At 38.7% G+C, this 21,196-nt stretch overlaps 1 protein-coding gene across 1 annotated transcript; it reads left to right on the forward strand.

Moving 5' to 3' along the window:
* Nucleotides 1-372: 372 nt before the first annotated feature.
* Nucleotides 373-20,270, forward strand: LOC141298125 (uncharacterized). The gene is made up of 25 exons (XM_073828636.1): nt 373-418; nt 514-540; nt 2,099-2,503; nt 3,000-3,389; nt 3,473-3,544; nt 3,793-4,185; nt 4,341-4,742; nt 4,822-4,902; nt 5,563-5,943; nt 6,029-6,091; nt 6,647-7,045; nt 12,620-13,009; nt 13,094-13,165; nt 13,431-13,823; nt 13,901-14,305; nt 14,390-14,470; nt 15,171-15,551; nt 15,621-15,707; nt 16,170-16,289; nt 16,372-16,556; nt 16,831-16,988; nt 17,467-17,712; nt 17,891-18,053; nt 18,582-18,684; nt 18,784-20,270. Exons 1-25 carry the CDS (start codon nt 373-375, stop codon nt 18,885-18,887), a joined length of 5,547 nt encoding a protein of 1,848 aa, XP_073684737.1. The 3' UTR covers nt 18,888-20,270.
* Nucleotides 20,271-21,196: the final 926 nt, after the last annotated feature.

The raw sequence follows: 21,196 nt of genomic DNA on the forward strand, positions 1-21,196 counted from the left end.
GGTTTGAATTGTTGGGAATTATTTTCTGGTTCTGGTAAGGGTCCACCCACAGCTGTTAAAAAAAAACAGCATACATAAACGTTTGAGACCTACAGTTTATCAACACTATGTTCTGTTGCTGAAGAGAGAATCTCCCTGAGTTTGCTCTGCAGCAGCATTTGAGCTCAGGTAAAGTTATTTCTCTTCTTTTTACTCTTTTGGGGTCAAAATACTGTTTAGACCATTTTGCTTTTTTCTATGACTATAAATAATTTTGCAAAATGCTTATCTGTAACAGATGAAAAAAAAATTGCGTAAAGCACATAAATAAAATATAAAATAATGAAAGTAAGAAACATTTAATGTGTTTGCAGGTGCAGGAGGTTCGTCACAATGAGGCTTTTGATCTCACTGTGTGTGTCACTACTTCTGATTAATGGTGAGAAATGTACAATTTGTCATGTAAAATGACAAAATCATTCCCCAATATTAAATCATACTGTTTATCTTTTTTTTTTTTTTTTTTTTTACCAGGTGAAATAACCAGTGCACAAACTTCAGGTACGATCATTCTTTCACTTCATCTAATCTTTACTTCTTTCCATCCTTTGCTTTCCATTTCAAATGTAGAAATGAAGGATGTATCAGAATAATCTTTATGTTGACTGCAGACTCCAAAAGAAACTGGGTTGAAATTCTATAAATCAAAATTGTATTCATTCAGAATTTAAAAGTATTTAATTGTCACCAATTTCCATGTTCCATCAGTATGGCATGATGGTGCTATATATATATATATATATATATATATATATATATATATATATATATATGATTTACTTGTATTGTTCTGTATTGCTCATCAGCAGTAGCAATATCAGTGTCAATGAGTCAGTAATTGTAGAAAAATCAACCAATGAATAGCATTGCACTGGGGAAAGTACATTTCTGCCTTTTTCCTGATTAAAAAATAAAATTGCTTAGTCATGTATATTTTATTTCTCACAGTTACAACCTTAGTTCTTGTATTTGATTGAATGTCTCAAAATTGTACAAAATAGAGGCAAAAACAGACTTTAAATATCATTAATACTGTTTTAGAAAAGGAAAAAAGGATGCTTTTAAAAATCAGGCAAATGTCAGGTGGAATTGAGGACTTAAACAGAAACTCAGTCTTAAAATATGGACCAAAAAACCCCAAAAAAAACAATAACATAAGAAGATTGGAAAGATCTGTCTGAGTGCTAGTGGAGAAAGCAGGTATATATATGCATGTAGATAATGAGATGCTAATGAGTAATAGGTAAAATGGGTGGAGAAACAGGTGGGATGATCCATAATAGACAGCAGAACAGTAACACAAGACTTCACCTGCTGGACAGAGCAGGAACAGCAGGACCTGAAAACAGACCAGAGAAAATGATAGTAGATGTGGCAGCAAATTACATTATTTTCCAGCAAATACACATGTCCAGTAATACTTTTAAATAGACAAGTTCGGTGGTTTCAAAAGAGGGTTAAATGATTCCTTGTTTTTAATTTATCTTTTTAAGATTTAAGTAAATGTTTTTATTCAAAGTTGCTTTTTTATTTTTAGAAATTAAATATTTCCTTTACAAACAGAAGCACTGCTGTATTAATCATAAAACAGACACTAGTATTATACTAATGCACTGTTTTAATCACAGCATTAACTATAGAAAGATGTGGAAATATAAAACTTCTTTGTCCATGTGTGAAGTTACATGGCTTAAATGTTTTAGAGGTTTACACAGAAGTTAACTGTATCATACCAACAATATTCATACAAATAAGTTGAGACCTCCAAACCTATGTCTATATCATTCAAATAAGAGGAAACTGATAATAACACAGTTCCTAGAAAACACTGTGGTAACTCTTATTTTATTAGTGAGCTGTAAAATCTGTAAAAAGCATACACTGGTTAGTTAGTTTATCCCAATCTCTTTTCATTCATGCAGACTAAACTGTTAGATGTTTACCTGTGAAAAACCTGTGTAAAAAAAAAAAAAAGGAAAAAAATACATTTACCTGTAATGCACCTTTGTTTTGTTTTGTTTTTCTTAAACACACATATATACAGCACTATACAGCACAGAATCTACAACTTCCAGCTCTGATCCATGCTATGACTATAACACACTTAATGAATACTGGAGAGACATACGGCAAAACCCATACCAGTACTATGACCATGATGACACCCATGTTGAATGGAGTGGCTGGTATCGGCTGTATTTGAATGGAGAAAGTGCCCAGATGTCTGAGTGGTGTGTGAGTTATAAGGGATGTGGTGGTTACACTGGACTGCATCTCAGCGGTTCTCATCCAACACTTGAGGATGGAGTGGTCACTCGTGAAGTTTTGGGAAGTCATGTATGGTCTAACCAGTGTGACGAATACATATCCACATCCATCCAAGTCAAAGCCTGTCCAGGAGATTATTACGTCTATGAACTTGTCAAGCCAGATGTATCGCTCCACATGCCTACATACTGTGCAGGTGCAATTTTAACTTTTTTTCTCAGGATTTCTTTTGAATGTCAGTATCAAGAGTAAATGTTTAGTTTATTAGATAATTTAACATCCATCTTAATGAATTGGTTAATGAAATTAAATATTAGACTGGTGTGCAGCTTGGTAGAAAAAAAAATCCTGTTACTAACCTGGTTTGAAAGGTCAGAAATAAATATATTTATATTTGTATTGTTGTCAATCTATTTTGTTGTTTACTGTGTTTTGGCTTCTGTTTTTAAAATAACTGTGTCATTCGAAGCTCTTAATGGTGGCGATTTAGTGTCTTTGTAGAGAATCAACACACACGGGAAGGGTGATATAATATAAAAAAAAGGTGATATAATGTGAAATATCTGTTGTTTTGCTGTACACCAATGGTTAAGATATATACTTGTTAAAAATCATTGTGTTTTAGGATGTAATACTCTAAGATGTCAATGTAAATGTAGTATTTAACAGTAATTTTACAAACTCCATGTCAGTTGCTTTTCAAAGCGTCAGCAGTGATCCCTGCTACAACTATCAATATCTGGATCGTCCCTGGAGAGCAAACAATGAAAGTGGAGATTACATTTGTGATGAACATTTCTCCTGGAATGGCTGGTACCGGCTTTTCTACAATGGAATGAACATCCAGATGCCAGAGACCTGTGTTAATTCATACAGCTGTAACACATACTATAACCTGTGGCTCAATGGCCCTCACCCTCAGATAGAGGATGGAGTGGTGACCAGAGAGGTTTGTTCAGGGTCTTATTGGAGCAGCTGCTGTGATTACAAGACAAACCCCATCAGAGTGAAAGCGTGTCCAGGCAATTACTATGTCTATGAACTTGTGAATCCACAAATCTGGTGTGCCGGATACTGCACAGGTACCTTTTTTTTCTTTTTAATAATTTTTACATTTTAAAATATTTCTTCAAATGACTATTTATTTTATTTTTTTAAATGTAAGATGTCAGCACAATTTCACAAGTGGTTTCCACTGTGAGTCCAGATATAATCACTGGAACCAGCATCACCTTGAGTAAGTTGTATACAGTATATAATAATAATATATGAATAAGATTATTAAAAGTATGCTTAATATGCCCCCCATTCCAAAATTTTAACTATAGTAAAAATGACACCTCTTCTGCATTAACTTTTAGCATCACTATTTCATGTAATGCACAGTGCAAATTGTTTAACTGTCTGATTACTGTGTTTGAATGGTTTGACCACACAAAGATTTGATTTCATCTTTTACTCTCTTTTAATCTCTTACTAACCCAGATTATGATCCGTGCAATAACTACAACACACTCGACAACCACTGGAGAAGCACACTCAACTACTGGTATTGGTATGGCTATATAAATGGACATGATGACACTCGTGTAGAATGGGATGGCTGGTATCGACTCTTCATTAATGGATCAAGTGCTCAGATGCCTGATTGGTGTATATCTTACATGTCATGTGGAGGTTATAGTTCTCTGTGGCTTGATGGCTCTCATCCTCAGCTAGAAGATGGAATTGTTACTCGTGAAATTTACGGCTCTCGCTATGAGCAGTGCAGTCACTACAGATCTGAACCAATCCAAGTCAAAGCTTGTCCTGGTAGTTACTACGTCTACAAATTTACCAGACCAAAGGTTTCAATCCCAGCTCCTGTATATTGTGCAGGTATATACATTCATCATTATATTTGACATGCGTATGATTGAACTTTATAGACTTTCATTCGATAACTACCTTTGCAGACCTGTTCATGATTATCTGATACTTGGACATGTTTAATCTTAAGCATGTAATGCACTCTTTTTGCTTTTTTAAAACAGTGTCTTTCACCACCCCAAGCGATGATCCCTGCTACAACTACACAAGTCTGGATGAGCCTTGGAGAGCCACAGACAACTATTACTATAATAACTATTACTACTATGGCATGTGTGATTATAATGTGGAGTGGAATGGCTGGTACAGGCTGTTCTACAATGGTCAAAATGCTCAGATGCCAGAATCATGTGTTAATCAGTACATGTGTGGCACGTATGAGCCACTGTGGCTCAACAGCCCTCATCCACAGCTGGAAGATGGAGTGGTCACCCGTCAGGTCTGTATCTCCTCATCGAGTGGCTGCTGTGATTACTCATCCCATGCTATACAAGTCAAAGCCTGTCCAGGAGATTACTATGTTTATGAGTTTGTCAAGCCAACAGGTTGTGGAGCTTACTGTGCAGGTGAGCATTTTGTCACATTTAGTCTTTTTTGGGTTTTGTTTTAAAATGGTGTTGATTATAAAGTTGTTCTTAATACCAGAAGTCTCAAGTCAGTCCATCACATCAGTGTCTACAACAATCCCACCCACAGTATCCATTACTCCACCAATCACATCCACTGGTAAAGTATTGTTTTGGCTTCCACCTTTGCAAGCAACATATTTTATTTATTCGTTTATTTATGTTTTCATGTGTATGTTTTCAAAAAACAAACAAACAGATTAGACAGAAGTAAGACAGCTCAGAGAATGAGTATACAATTCAAATGAGAAGGAAAGGACTTTTCTAGACTCACCTTCTGCATTGCACTTGACTGAACCCTTTTGCTGCATTAACACTTTACAATGACGTACAAAACAGAGAATGCATTTTAAACTGTGGAAATAAATCTGAGTGAACAACTGGAAAAGAACTTAGCTTTATAAATATTGAAAAGGGTTTATCAATCTTTCGTAAGTCATTTCAGAACCACAAAATGTTAGCAGACCTCAACCATCAGAGGCAGGAAATTTCTTGATAGCATTTATGTACATGGATGAAAGGTAAAAGTGTTGGAGAGAAATTTGATAGTCTTACATATGTTCATATAATTTTGTAGAGTATGTTTGTTGCTGATTTGGCTCAAAGAAAACACAAAACGCTCTGAAAACAGAAAATATAGTGGGAGTTGAAGAATGCTCTAATGATTACAATTCCATACTACAAATACAAGTACAACTGTAAATAAGTATGCAATATTCTTCAACATGTTTTTTCCCCCTAATGTGGCCATTATCAACAGTTCCCCCTGTTGACCCCTGCAACAACTACAATGTCCTGGATGATCCATGGAGAGCCACCAACAATCAACATTCCTCTCAAATAATGTGTGACGCTTGGGTCAGCTGGAACGGCTGGTACCGTCTCTACATTCAGGGTCAGAGCGTTCAGATGCCAGACACATGTGTTTCTGAGTATAGTTGTGGCACTCATGCTCCACTGTGGCTGAATGGAGGACATCCAACAGTTGAGGATGGAGTGGTCACTCGAGATGTCTGCGGTCACTGGAGCAATAACTGCTGCTATTTCCAATCCAATCCCATTAAAGTCAAAGCCTGTCCAGGAGATTATTATGTCTATGAGTTTGTGAGTCCAACTACCTGTGAAATGGCATACTGTGCAGGTAAATATATTTACATGTGGCATATGTTTATGTAAGAGATCATTATTTTTTTTATGTAATATTCTTTTTTTTACTGTCATGTCAGAGACAACCACAATCGAAACTACAACCACAACCACAGAAACTACCACTGAAACCACAACGACTGGTAATATAATATGTTGTATTACAATCTGAATGATTATTGCTTTACATGAACAAATCAGACCCATGTTATGTGTTTGTGACACATGTAAAGAGTTTATCACATTGAATAGTGTTAAATCTATTGTTGCAGAACTAGTTGATTTGCAGATAACTAATTGTTTACCTGTAATATTTTGTTTTTCACTATTAACTAACTATTACATATGATTTTTGCCTCAATAAACTCCTAATTACTTTTTATTAATCATTAGTAAGGTAATTGTTAAGGTTAGGATTTGGGTGAGATTAAGGGTGTAGAATATGGTCATGCAGAATATGTGCTTTATAAGTGCTAATAAACAGCCAATATTCCCGTAATATGCATGCTATAGTAAGCAACTAGTTAATAAAGAGCATTGGACCTTATACTAAATTGTTAGCCTATTTTTATTTTATTTTATTTTATTTGCAGTTTTTTTCTGACATTAAAAAAATAAGTAAATAAGTATACAGTATATCATATACTGTACTATCTTAGTATCTTACAACACTGTCATTTTTGTCTTTATCCTCTTAGAATCTTCAACTTCCATCTCTGATCCATGCTATAGTTATAACACTCTTGATGAATACTGGAGAGATATACGGCAAAACCAGTACTATGGCCATGATGACACCCATGTTGAATGGAGTGGCTGGTATCGGCTGTATTTGAATGGAGAAAGTGCCCAGATGTCTGAGTGGTGTGTGAATACTGTGGGATGTGGTGGTTACACTGGACTCTATCTCAGTGGTTCTCATCCAACACTTGAGGATGGAGTGGTGACTCGTGAAGTTTTGGGAAGTCATGTATGGTCTAACCAGTGTGGCTCCTACACATCCCCATCCATCCAAGTCAAAGCTTGTCCTGGAAATTTTTACGTCTATGAACTTGTCAAGCCAGATCTGTCGATCTACATGCCGTCATATTGTGCAGGTGCAATTTTCACTTATTTTCTCTAGGATTTTTTGTGATGATTTTCTTTTTTTAAATGTTAGTATCAAGAGTAAATGGTCCATTATTTATAAATTCTGAAGATAATTTAAAGGGGTCATTGGATACAAAGCTAACTTTTACATGTTATTTAAACATTAATGTGTGTTGGCCGTTTGTGTTCACAACCACTCTCCAATGATAAAGATTCCACCCAGTGTTTTTTTTTTATCTTTAAAAGTAATATCCCCTTTTTAAAATCAGGTCATTCTCAGTTTCTTGTCCATGTGACGGCACACTAACAGAGGCCGCTCCCACGATAATAGATTGACATAAGGCGCCTTACCTTAGACCCACCCTCACCGAGCTGAATCAGTCCGACTCTGATCGCCATTGTGTCGACTCAGGTGCAGACAAAAATGTCTTCGATAGCAGTCGTCATTTGCGCTAGACATCTGAGCCGCTGAAGACACAGAGGATAACGTTACTTTACTTTTTAAAAGGAAAGCGCAGATCCCGATCTACATATGCGTCCACTGTTCGTGCGAATCATTCGTGATGCAGCTTCACCCACAGCAGAAGTGAGTATAAGGGTTTTTTATGTATATTTGCAAATGGCTTTTCTTAATAATGTTCTTGTTGGCAAGTTTCGCGGCTAAATGCGGCTAAACATGGCTAAATGCGGCTAAAGTAAACATCACGTCTCATCATCTCATGGCAGAGAGTGGTGGGGCAAGCAGAGCTCATTTGCATTTAAAGGGACCGTACAATAAAACGAGTTGTTATTTTTGTAGAGCTGATTTTGACAAGGTAAAAGGGTGTTCCCTTTCGATACTTTCACTCGTACTGCGTCTGTAAAGACGCTATGGGGAAAAGCTCCTTTTCTCCTGAGACTGAAGCATTTCAATAACGCAGTGTAACTGCACGGCCATTGGTTCGTGCAGTGTTAAAGAAACGAACCAATGGCTCGGCAGCGGAGATGCACAAACCTATGGCGATGATTCGCGCCCGATCGCGCCAAAAGGGGCGGAGCATCTGGCTATATAAGCGAGCATTTCGCCATAGGGAACTCAGATCCTTCTTCTTCAGCGACGACTTCTGATCTTCGCAGAGACTGACTACGCAGACTTCGCTCAAGCAAGCCTCTTCTTCGCCGTTGACGAGCCTCGCAGCGGATCTTCACTGCTCGGCGGATTGACGCTCCGGAGCTGATTCCCTGCTGCTATCCGGCGAATATCTAAAAGAGCAAATTAGAGCAAATTTCTACGGCGTTGTTCCAAATGCCACGGCGTTTTTGTCGCTCGTGCAGAGCCCCTCTGCACGCCGCTGACACTCACGCTGAGTGCGTCTCGTGCCTGGGTCACGCCCACGCTGAGGCTGCGCTCAATGAGACGGAATGTTCCCACTGCGGGAATATGAGTCTCACTTCCCTCCGCTCGCGGCTAGCTTTCTTTAAAAAGAACAGCATACAGCTGTGCGAACCATTGCAGCCCCTAGCGACACGATCCGCGGCATGGCAAGCCATCCCCGGAGTGTCAAAATGGGTTTTGGGTATAATAGAACGAGGCTATGTACTCCAGTTCGCTCGAAGACCTCCTCGCTTTCATGGTGTGATCACCACCTCAGTTCGCAGCAAAGACGCAGACGTCTTGCGATTGGAGGTAAAGAATCTGTTGGCCAAGGGCGCCGTGGAAACGGTCCCCCCAACACAGAGCGAGTCAGGTTTTTACAGCCGTTACTTCCTCGTTCCAAAGAAGGATGGCGGTCTACGCCCCATCCTCGACCTCAGACAGCTGAATCGCGCCCTCATGAGACGGCCGTTCAGAATGCTTACACTAAAACAGATCCTCTCGCAGATACGCAAAGGGGACTGGTTTTGTTCACTAGATCTGAAGGATGCATACTTCCACATTCAGATCGCCCCCCATCACAGGCAATTCTTGAGATTCGCCTTCGAGGGAGTGGCATATCAATATACAGTCCTTCCGTTCGGACTGTCGTTAGCCCCTCGCACGTTTACAAAGTGCATGGACGCAGCACTTTCCCCTCTGAGACAGATGGGAATCCGCGTCCTGAACTATCTGGACGACTGGCTCATCCTAGCCCAGTCAGAAAGCGAGCTAACACACCACAGAGCCTTAATCCTCAGCCACTTAGAGTGCCTAGGACTCAAGGTCAATTTTGCCAAGAGCGTGCTGTCTCCCAGCCAGCGCATTGCGTTCCTGGGAGCAGTTTTCGACTCATGTCAAATGAAGGCAGCAGTCGCGCCGCAGAGAGCCCAAGCCATTCGCAGGCTCGCGGCTTCCTTCAAAATAGGAGCCCTTCGCCCTCTCAAGGTTTTTCAGAAGATGCTCGGCCTTATGGCCTCAGCATCTCCAGTACTTCAGTTGGGTCTGCTTCAAATGCGCCCCCTGCAGTTCTGGTTGAAACCAAAGGTTCCTCCTCAAGCGTGGCGTTTGGGACGCCAGCGCATCAAGGTAGATCGGGCCTGTATAGCAGCCCTGGCTCCTTGGAGGTGCGCTCAATGGATGGAACAGGGCGTTCCCCTGGACTTGGTGGTCAGAAGGAAAGCGGTCTCGACAGACGCCTCCAACTTAGGTTGGGGGGCGCTGTGCGACGGCCAGCCTGCTTTCGGCCTATGGTCGAAAGCGGAGAGTCGCCTTCACATCAACTGCTTGGAAATGCTAGCAGTGTGTTTAGGCCTTCACACCCTTCTACCTGCGCTGAAGGGTCACCATGTCTTAGTCCGTTCGGACAGCATGACAGTGGTGTCCTTCATAAATCACCAAGGGGGCCTCTCGTCGAGACGTCTATTTACAATGGTAGAACGTCTCCTGAAATGGGCTCAGCTGCACTTCCGCTCTCTAAGAGCGACGCATGTGCCAGGCAAACTGAACCAGGGAGCAGACATGTTGTCTCGGAGCAACGTCTCCTCAGACGAATGGATGCTTCACCCTCACACGGTTCAGCAAATATGGGCTGTCTTTGGCAGGGCGCGAGTAGATCTTTTCGCCTCAAAAGACAATCATCACTGCCCAATTTATTTTTCGAAGGAACAGGACGCATTGACCCAAGAATGGCCCAATCTCCTGTTATACGCATTCCCTCCTATCGCCCTGCTGCCACAGGTCATCAGGCGAGTGCGGGAACAGAAACTCAAAGTCCTGTTAGTGGCTCCATTCTGGCAGAACCAGCATTGGTTTCCAGATCTTCCCAGGCTGCTCTCAAGAGCACCATGGCCCGTGCCACTGAGACGAGATCTCTTAACACAGGCGAACAGAACGATTTGGCACCCCCAACCGGAATTGTGGGCGCTGCACGTTTGGGCTCTAGACGGGAGCCTTTAAGTCTCCCTGAGTCGGTTTTGAGTACTATTTCACAAGCTAGAGCACCCTCTACGAGGCGGCTCTACGATCTCAAGTGGTCTGTCTTTTCCGCCTGGTGTTCCACCCGCGGTACGGACCCAATTTTATGTGACATATCTGTGATATTGTCCTTCTTGCAAGAGCTGTTGGATAAGGGGAGATCCCCTTCCACGCTCAAGGTCTATGTTGCAGCTATAGCGGTATTCCATGACCTTGTAAACGGTCAATCTGTGGGAAGGAACGACTTGGTCGTTCGTTTCTTAAAGGGGTCAAGGCGGATTAATCCCCCTCGCCCCATCACGGTTCCGTCTTGGGACTTACCCACAGTGTTGAGGGCCCTGAAGGGCCCTCCCTTCGAACCGCTTCAGTCCATAGGCCTTCGCCCCCTGACGTTGAAGACTGCCCTGCTATTGGCATTAGCATCAGTCAAACGCATGGGTGATTTACAGGCGCTCTCTGTGAGCCCCGTTTGCTTGGAATTCGGGCCAAATGACTCTAAGGTCATCCTGAAGCCAAAGCATGGGTATGTTCCCAAAAGTCTCTCTACACCTTTTAGAGACCAGATTATTTCCCTTTTGGCTCTTCCTCCTACGGAGCAAGACCAGGGATTTAACCCTCTCTGCCCTGTCAGGGCTCTGAGATGTTATATAGAGCGTTCTGCCCCTTTTAGGCAGTCAGAACAGCTGTTTGTATGTTTTGGTGGCCGCACCAAGGGTTGTTCGGTCACAAAACAGAGATTATCCAAATGGATTGTGGAAGCCATCACGCTGGCTTACTCCTCTTTGGGTCTACAATGTCCCATGGGAGTAAGGGCCCATTCAACGAGGGGCATCGCCTCGTCTTGGGCGTGGTCTAGTGGGGTTTCCATTGCAGAGATTTGTGCGGCGGCAGGCTGGGCCTCACCGTCCACATTCGCTAGATTTTATAACTTGGACGTTCCAGTCTTACAGACTCGGGTCCTTTCCACATAGTGGTATGTGTTACCAGTATGTTATATGTAGTGCGTCTTGGCCTCTGTGGAGCTCCAAGTGTACTTATTCCTTGGAACGGATGTTTATCAGGCTATCTGATTGAACAAATTGGCCCTTATTAGCCCTTTAGTGCTAGGGTCATGTTAGTCGTTCCTCTACCTTAAGCACGGCGGGATTGTACTGGTTCCCCATAGCGTCTTTACAGACGCAGTACGAGTGAAAGTATCGAAAGGGAACGTACTCGGTTACTTTCGTAACCTCGGTTCCCTGAGATACGGGAACGAGTACTGCGTTGCTGGCCGTGCTAGGTAGCTGCACGACTCAGTCGTCGCTTCAGTCGAAGTACCTGAGTTCCCTATGGCGAAATGCTCGCTTATATAGCCAGATGCTCCGCCCCTTTTGGCGCGATCGGGCGCGAATCATCGCCATAGGTTTGTGCATCTCCGCTGCCGAGCCATTGGTTCGTTTCTTTAACACTGCACGAACCAATGGCCGTGCAGTTACACTGCGTTATTGAAATGCTTCAGTCTCATTAGAAAAGGAGCTTTTCCCCATAGCGTCTTTACAGACGCAGTACTCGTTCCCGTATCTCAGGGAACCGAGGTTACGAAAGTAACCGAGTACGTTTTTTTTACACTATTGAGAATTTTTAACCAAAGTATATTATGGACTTTTTCATTAAGACCTTAAAGAATCACATGAACTTGTGGAAAATGGACATCCAATGACCCCTTTAGCATACATCTCAATGAATTAGTTAATGAAATTAAATATGTTTTAACCAGATAACCTTTGTGGTGCGCAGTCCATTAACCAGTCTGTAAGTTTCCTCACACCCATGAGCACCAAATGCTCATGTTAGTTTTAACACAATTCCTCAAATCTCACGTCTTTGAACCAATCATTTAATATGTAATATGTATAATGTATGAGCATGGTCTAATTATACCACACAGTCCTTTTGGGCTCATTTAAAGTCCTATCATTGCCAATAAATGTTTACTTATTTGCATAGCTTTTTAGTTGCTTCAGAGCTGATGAGAAGGTTTAACAAAATAATATTTGATCTTGAATGTGCAAACCCTATCTTGCCCCAATTTGGGCCTCACTGCACAACACTGGTTAAAATACAATTGCTCAATGTTTATGTTTTCCCATCATTGTGTTTTACGATGTAATACTCCAAGCTTCTTAAATACACATGCAGTAATTTAACAGTATTTTTGAAAACTCCATTACAGTTGCTTTCCAAAGCATCAGCAGTGATCCCTGCCACAACTATCAGTATCTGGATCGTCCCTGGAGAGCCAACAATGAAAGTGGAGACTGGATTTGTGATGAATCTTTCTCCTGGAATGGCTGGTACCGGCTTTTCTACTATGGAATGAACATCCAGATGCCAGAGACCTGTGTTAATTCATACAGCTGTAACACAGACTATAATCTCTGGCTCAATGGTCCTCACCCTCAGATAGAGGATGGAGTGGTGACCAGAGAGGTCTGTGTAGGGTTTTATTGGGGTGGCTGTTGTGATTACAAGTCAAAACCCATCAGAGTGAAAGCATGTCCAGGCAATTACTATGTCTATGAACTTGTGAATCCACAAATTTGGTGTTCAGGATACTGCACAGGTACCTTGCTTTTTCACAAGTACTTTAAACATTTTAAAATGATTTCAGTAATGGCTGATTGTTATTTCCTTTTTTTATTGTAAGATGTCAGCACTATTTCACAGGTAGTTTCCACTGTAAGTCCAGATATAATCACTGGATCAAGCATCACCCCGAGTAAGTTGTATATAGTATATAATAATAATAATAATGCTAATAATAATAGTAATATATGAAAAAGATTACTACAAGTATCCGTAATTTGTAGTTTTTCTCTTCCAACGATTCTAAACTTTAAATTAGCAACTTTTATTCATGACACTCATGCATCACTTTTTCATGCACAGTAAAAACAGTTGACGTATCTAATAATTATTATGTTATGTCTGGTTTTCCTTTACAAAGTTTCTTGTTTTGATCTCATCATCTCTCATTAATATAGATTATGATCCGTGCAATAACTACAACACACTCGACAACCACTGGAGAAGCACACTCAATTACTGGTATTGGTATGGCTATATAAATGAACATGATGACACTCGTGTTGAATGGGATGGCTGGTATCGACTTTTCATTAATGAGTCGAATGCTCAGATGCCCGAGGGATGTGCGTCTTACATGACCTGTGGAGGTTATAGTGCTCTGTGGCTTGGTGGCACTCATCCTCAGCTAGAAGATGGTGTTGTTACCCGTGAAATTTACGGCTCTCGTGATTATCAGTGCAGTCGCTACAGATCTGAACCAATCCAAGTCAAAGCTTGTCCTGGAGTTTATTACGTCTACAAGTTTACCAGACCAACAGTTTCGATCCCAGCACCTGTATATTGTGCAGGTACATTAATTGATTCTTTATATTTGACATGCTTATTATGAATTTTGTTAGACTTTCTTTTTACTATTTTATCATAGTACCTATCACCACCCCAAGTGCTGACCCCTGCTACACCTACACCAGTCTGGATGAACCTTGGAGAGCCACAGACAACTATTACTTTAATAACTATTATAACTATCATGTCATGTGTGATTATAATGTGGAGTGGAATGGCTGGTACAGGCTGTTCTACAATGGTCAAAATGCCCAGATGCCAGAATCAACTGTTAGTGGAGGCATGTGTGGCACTTATGAGCCACTGTGGCTCAATGGCCCTCATCCACAGCTGGAAGATGGAGTGGTCACCCGACAGGTCTGTATCTCCTCATGGAGTGCCTACTGTGATTACTCATCCCACCCTATAAGAGTCAAAGCATGTCCAGGAAATTACTACGTTTATGAGTTTGTCAAGCCTATATCTTGTGGAGCTTACTGTGCAGGTGAGCATTTAGTTGCCCTTAGTTTTATTTTTTTTAATTTTTTTTTTTAAATGTTGTTGATTATAAAGTTGTTCTTAATACCAGAAGTCTCAAGTCAGTCCATCACATCAGCGTCAACAACAATCCCACCCACAGTATCCATTACTCCACCAATCACAACCACTGGTAACGTATTATCTTTACTTCCACTTTTGCAAGTATCTAATTTTATGTATTTATTCTTGTTTTTAATGTGACCAATTACATAAGGATGTAAAACAATTAAAAGTAAAATTAATTTATCCACAAAAAAAAAAAAAAAAAAAAAAATCAGGTTAGACAGAAGTAACACAGCTCAGAGAATGAGTATACAATTCAAATGAGAAGGACTTTTCTAGACTCAACTTCTGCATTGCACTTTACTGAATCCTATTGCTGTATTAACTCTTTACACTAACGTACAAAACAGAGAATGCATTTTAAACTATGGAAATAAATTTGAGTGAACAACTGCAAAAGAACTTAGCTTTATGAATATTGAAAAGGGTTTATCAAACTTTCATTAGTCATTTCAGAACCACAAAATGTTAGCAGACCTCAACCATCAGAGGCAGGCAATTTCTTAATAGCATTTATGTACATGGATAAAAAGGTAAAAGAGTTGGAGAGAAATTTGATAGTCTTACATATGTTCATATAATTTTATAGTGTATGTTTGTTGCTGATTTGGCTCAAAGAAAACACAAAATGCTCTGAAAACAAAATATAGTGGGAGTTTTCTAATTCTTTAATGATTACAATTCCATACTACAAGTAAAACTAGAAATAAGTATGTAATATCCTTCAACATAATGTTTTTTTCTCCTTATGTGTCCATTATCAACAGTTCCTCCTGTTGACCCCTGCTACAACTACATTATCCTGGATGATCCATGGAGAGCCACCAACAATCAACATTCCTCTCAAATAATGTGTGACGCTTGGGTCAGCTGGAACGGCTGGTACCGTCTCTTCATTCAGGGTCAGAGCGTTCAGATGCCAGACACATGTGTTGATGAGTATAGTTGTGGCACTCATGCTCCACTGTGGCTGAATGGAGGACATCCAACAGTTGAGGATGGAGTGGTCACTCGAGATGTCTGCGGTCACTGGAGCAATAACTGCTGCTATTTCCAATCCAATCCCATTAAAGTCAAAGCCTGTCCAGGAGATTATTACGTCTATGAGTTTGTGAGTCCAACTATCTGTGAAATGGCATACTGTGCAGGTAAATATATTTACATGTAGCCTATGTTTATGTAAGAGATCATTGTTTAATGAAATATTCCTTTTTCAGATGCAGGGAACATAAATACTATCTCTACAACTGTAATGCCAGAGACAACTACAACCATAGAAACTACAGCGGAAACCACATTGACAGGTATAACATCTGGAGTATTATTGTTTTATGTGAGCAAATAAGATCCATTTCATGTGTTATGACATATGTTAAAAATTTAACACAGATCACTGTGTGTACTCCATTCAGGATCTGCTATTAATGAGTGATGTGTCCAAGATTCAATTACTAATTTGAAAAAAGGAGGCAGTGTGTGTTTGATAAAACCTTTTAACATTGATTGAATTGAATATACTTTATTAATCCCTTGGGAAGATCCCTCAGGGAAATTCAGGACTAACATAGCTAACATATTAGCTAAAGAAAATTTGGTAGTTACACTAAATGTAGGGAGCAAGTGTTTTGTATCTGCAACATTTAGTTATAATAATATTTTTTTTATTTGTTGATTATGACTATGACTTGCTAAGCAGTGCTTATGTTTATTAACATATTAATTGAATTTAGCATATGCTGTTTAAAAACAACAACTTCTCTTCCTAGTTAATAGAAATCCTTGTTCTGAACTCGACTGCTCTGAAGATGAAAGGTGTGGGATGAAAAATGGTGTTTATGGCTGTTTATGTAACAATGACCAACCCAGACCACAACCCGACTCTTTTGGTTGGTATCATTCAACAACAAATTGTGAAAACATACACTTTTTTTTTCAGTCATTAATTACATTGGCTTTTTATTCTCTCAGATTTCTCAGAAACCTGTGAAAGCAGCTCTGGCTCCATGTCTGTGTCTCGCTGTCAGCTCTTTGAGGCTGGCTTTTCAGCTGATGTCTTACACCTCAATGATCCCAGCTGCAAAGGAACGGTCCATAATGGCAGAGTGGAATTCCATTTTGATAACGATGAACACATCTGTGGCACAAACCTTGTGGTAGGACTAACTATGCATAATCTATAGAAAAAACATTTGTAATATCTGATAGAACCAGCAGATTGATTTAGAGTTGGATATGGCCACTTGGAGGATCTCGTTGAGACTACTCACAAGGGTCCACAAACCCTGCCACAAAAAAGCATGGAACTTGTGCCCACATTCTCCACCATTTAATATACCATTATTTCACTTGTCTGCTTATGTGTTTCTAATGTTGCTTTCATAAAGTTATTTGAAATACACATTTAATTAAAATATATGTTGTCCACAGGCCAATGGTACTCACTTCGTCTATAGTAACTTTATTCTGGGGACACCGAGGTTACAAGGTCTCATCAGCAGAGAAAAAATCCTTAAGCTTTCTTTCAGCTGTGTTTATCCTCAAACACAAACACTTACCATGAATGCAGAAATCAATCCACTGGAGAGGTGCAAGTCAAATACAAATTTTGATTTTAGCTGCACTGTATTATTAAAGGAGTAGTTCACCAAAATTGTTTTTTCTCATCATGTTGTTCAGACTTGACTCATGTCTTGATTTGTTCTGTGGAATTTCAGTGGTCTCACTTTTTTAATCCAGTTAATCCTCCTGAGGACTTTCTAGCTTTAAAAAAGAAAACAAAAACATTATAAACAAATGCATTATAAAATTGGTCTGTATTAGGCATACCTATACAAATTAATTTTTTTGCCTAAAAAAAAAATTTGGATGTCACTACTTCTCTAATGAGCTCTCATGAATGCACTAAAGAGAATATTGTGGACATCAAAATGTTCGGTGAATAACTTTGGGAGTTTTTGTGTGAACTAATCTTTTAATCAGAAAAAAGTAAATATGGTATTTTTTTAAAACCAATAAAACAAAGTCATTTTAAAACCAATCTGTTTGTTATGTCAATTTCAACAGTGTTGTGCACAAGATCCTCCCCACTGGTGAAGGGAGATATCAGGTTCGGATGATTCCATATGAGGATGATGAGTTTTCCCGGCCCTTCACTGGTAGAGTAGATGCAGAGCTTGACCAGAAGATGAATGTGGAAGTTCGTGTTGAGGGGGTTGACAGTCACCAGTTTGCCCTGGTGCTGGACAGATGTTGGGCTACACCTGTGAATGACCCTGATCACAGTCTCCGCTGGGATCTCATCGTTAGAGAGTAAAGCTGCTTCTATTCATTAAAGCTCAGGCTTAACTGTAACTTTTAGCATTGACTCAGAATTGTATCTTTCAGTATTTTAGAGCTAAAGCACTGGAATACAAATGTGTGAAGATTTACTAAATCACTGAATGAATTTCAAGTGCAAAAATGTAATTGCCTTTATTGCTATTCTCAGGTGTCCCAATCCAAATGATGACACAGTGGTGCTGCTGCAGAATGGCGTCTCAACATCCAGCCGTTTCTCCTTCAGGATGTTTATCTTCACTGCAAACTCCACTAGGCTTTACCTGCACTGTGCTGTTCACCTTTGCCTTCTCTCAAGCAATCACTGCTCAATGGTAAGTTTAAAAGTTGTAATGGTTTAAGAATCTGGGTCCCACTTTACATTAGGTGGCCTTAACTACTATGTACTTACATTCAAATGAATCATTTGGTACAATGTACTTATTGTGTGCATACAAGTTTTTACAATGTACTTTTTAAAAAACCTATATGTAATTACATTTATAATTAATTAATTAATTTCTGTAATTACCACTGTTGACCCATCCCTTACACCCTAACCCACCCTTAAACATACCCATTCTACCAAACCTGTACCTAACCTTACCCATATCCCACCTTAATAGAAGCAAAAGTGTTTTGCAATGCAATATGGCCACATTAAGTACATTGTACTTTTTTATGCAAGTACATAATAGTTATGGCCACCTAATATAAAGTGTGACCCGAATCTGCTATTGACACATTTTTAAAATCAAACACTAAATATCAGCACGGAAATAATGACCAAAGTTGCTGAATTACTTATTTTGGTTGCCCTCTGCTGGAGTCATTGTTTCATGTTTTCCCCTGTTCTCTTGTAGGACTGTAACTCTGAACACCACTGGAGAGAGCGCAGGTCTCTGGACTTCCATGACAGTGCTTCCATATCTATGGGTCCTCTGGTGTTGTCTCAAGGGAACACAGGTGAACATTTTATTTAATCAATCATTCAGTAATTTGTAAATGAAGGTTTCCGTTATCTTCTATTTTGCATTTCATTGCATTGTATTTTCTATTTCACAGACACGTGGGTCTCAGAGCAAGTGAAGGCATCTAAGTCTTCTTGTCTGTGTGCTTCTCTGATGCTGTTACTTGTTCCTCTGATGAGTGTCCTGACCCTCTTCTAGTTAAATTTCATGAAATAAGTGCAACGTTTTCCATGAGTGTTGTGTAGTGCCATATTAATGTCCAACTGATTCTAGACATGTTGTGGGTTTCTAAATATTTCTTTATTTCATAGGTTATTAGTTACTATAACCTACATATTGTGAAAGTGGAATGTTATGACTTCTTTTCTTAAATATTATGAGTTTAATATTATATTCTGGCATTTACAATGAAGCATTATAGGGACATGATCATGCAGTCTAGGCGACTAAAATCTTTTGAAATGAGAAAAAATAATAAATCTGATGATTAAAGCAAAATGAGTTTTTCCTTTTGTAAAAGTTTCCTCAGTAGAAGTTAGAGAAATAGGCTGGAGAAAGATTAATGAGCAGAATGTTTGTGCTGCAATGTTGCTGCAATTAATTGATTTCCTTATTTTTCAAAGTAATCATATGACAGATTGCATGAGCATAGTCTTGCTGTTATACTTTGATTTCTAAAGGTTTTGAAGAATGTCGCCAAACTGGTTAATTTTTCTTTCTTTGAAAGTACAATGGCGTGAGGTACAGTCATTAGCTACAGATTTAAAATTCGAACGTGAATAGAAACTGAAATTCACGAATTGGCAGAGGTTTGCAAAAGTTCATATCTATATAGTCTTCTGACATATTTTATTAATATTCCTACATCTTACTAAAGCCCATGAAAACCCATTAAAGTCATTAAAGTTATATTTTTGTGATTTACAGAATTGGTGTCAACTGGTACATTTCTGCAACATTTAGATTATTTTTTACTTGCTGTTTGAAAGCTGATGTGTTTGTGTTACTAAATGACTTGACATATTTACAATTGACAAATAAATATACAAATCAGATATTTATATTTAACTCAAAAGATAAATGAGAAAATAAGAATAAATTTGATGAATAAAGCAAAATCATTTTTTTCTTTTTTTTTAAAGTTTCCTCAGTAAAAGTAAGAGAAAGATTAATGAGCAGAATGTTATCTTTGTGCTGCAATGTTTGCAATCGATTTGCTTATTTTTCATGGTAATGCTATGACAGAGTGCATGAGATTGGTCTTGCTATTATACTTTCTTTCTAAAGGTTTTGAAGAATGTTGGCCTACTGGTTGAATTGTTCTTTGAAAGTATGATGGGGTGAGGTACAGTGACTAGCTAGATTTAAAATTTATAGGTCAAGTGAAAATGAAATTAAAGAGTTGTCAGGACAGAGTGTATTCAGTGCATTCACAAATATTCAAATAAGTTCATATCGGAACAGTCTTCTGACAAACATTGTTAATATTGCTATATCTTACTAAAGCCCATGTAAACCCATTCCTGATAGTTTTATAAAGATATTTTTTGTGATTTACAGGTTTGTTGACAACTGGTACATTTCTGCAACGTTCAGATTAAACATTTTCACTACATTTTTAAAGCTGATGTGTTTGTATTACTAAATTACTTGACATATTTAGAATTGACAAATAAATATACAAATCAGATATTTATATTTTACTCAAAAGATAAATGAGAAAATAAGAATAAATTTGATGAATAAAGCAAAATCTGTTTTTTTTCTTTTTCTTTAGTTTCCTCCGTAAAAGTAAGAGAAAGATTCATGAGCAGAATGTTATCTTTGTGCTGCAATGTTTGCAATCGATTTGCTTATTTTCCATGGTAATTCTATGATCAAATGCATGAGAATGGTCTTGCTATTATACTTTCTTTCTAAAGGTTTTGAAGAAAGTTGGGCTACTGGTTAAATTGTTCTTTGAAAGTATGATGGCGGTACAGTCATTAGCTATATTTTAAATTTGAAGGTAAAGTGAAATTGAAATTAAAGTATTGTCAGGACAGAGTGTATTCAGTGCATTCACAAATATTCAAATAAGTTCATATCGGAACAGTCTTCTGACAAACATTGTTAATATTGCTACATCTTACTAAAGCCAATGTAAACCCATTCCTGATAGTTTTATAAAGATATTTTTTTGCGATTTACAGGTTTGTTGACAACTGGTACATTTCTGCAACGTTCAGATTAAAAATTTTCACTACATTTTTAAAAGCTGATGTGTTTGTATTACTAAATTACTTGACATATTTAGAATTGACAAATAAATATACAAATCAGATATTTATATTTCACTCAAAAGATAAATGAGAAAATAAGAATAAAATTTGATGAATAAAGCAAAATCTTTTTTTTCCCTTTTTTTAAAGTTTCCTCAGTAAAAGAAATATTAATGAGCAGAATGTTATCTTTGTGCTTCTATGTTTGCAATCAATTTGCTTATTTTCCATGGTAATTCTATGATA

Source organism: Garra rufa, chromosome 22, assembly GCF_049309525.1.
Source record: "Garra rufa chromosome 22, GarRuf1.0, whole genome shotgun sequence".
NCBI lineage: Eukaryota > Metazoa > Chordata > Actinopteri > Cypriniformes > Cyprinidae > Garra > Garra rufa.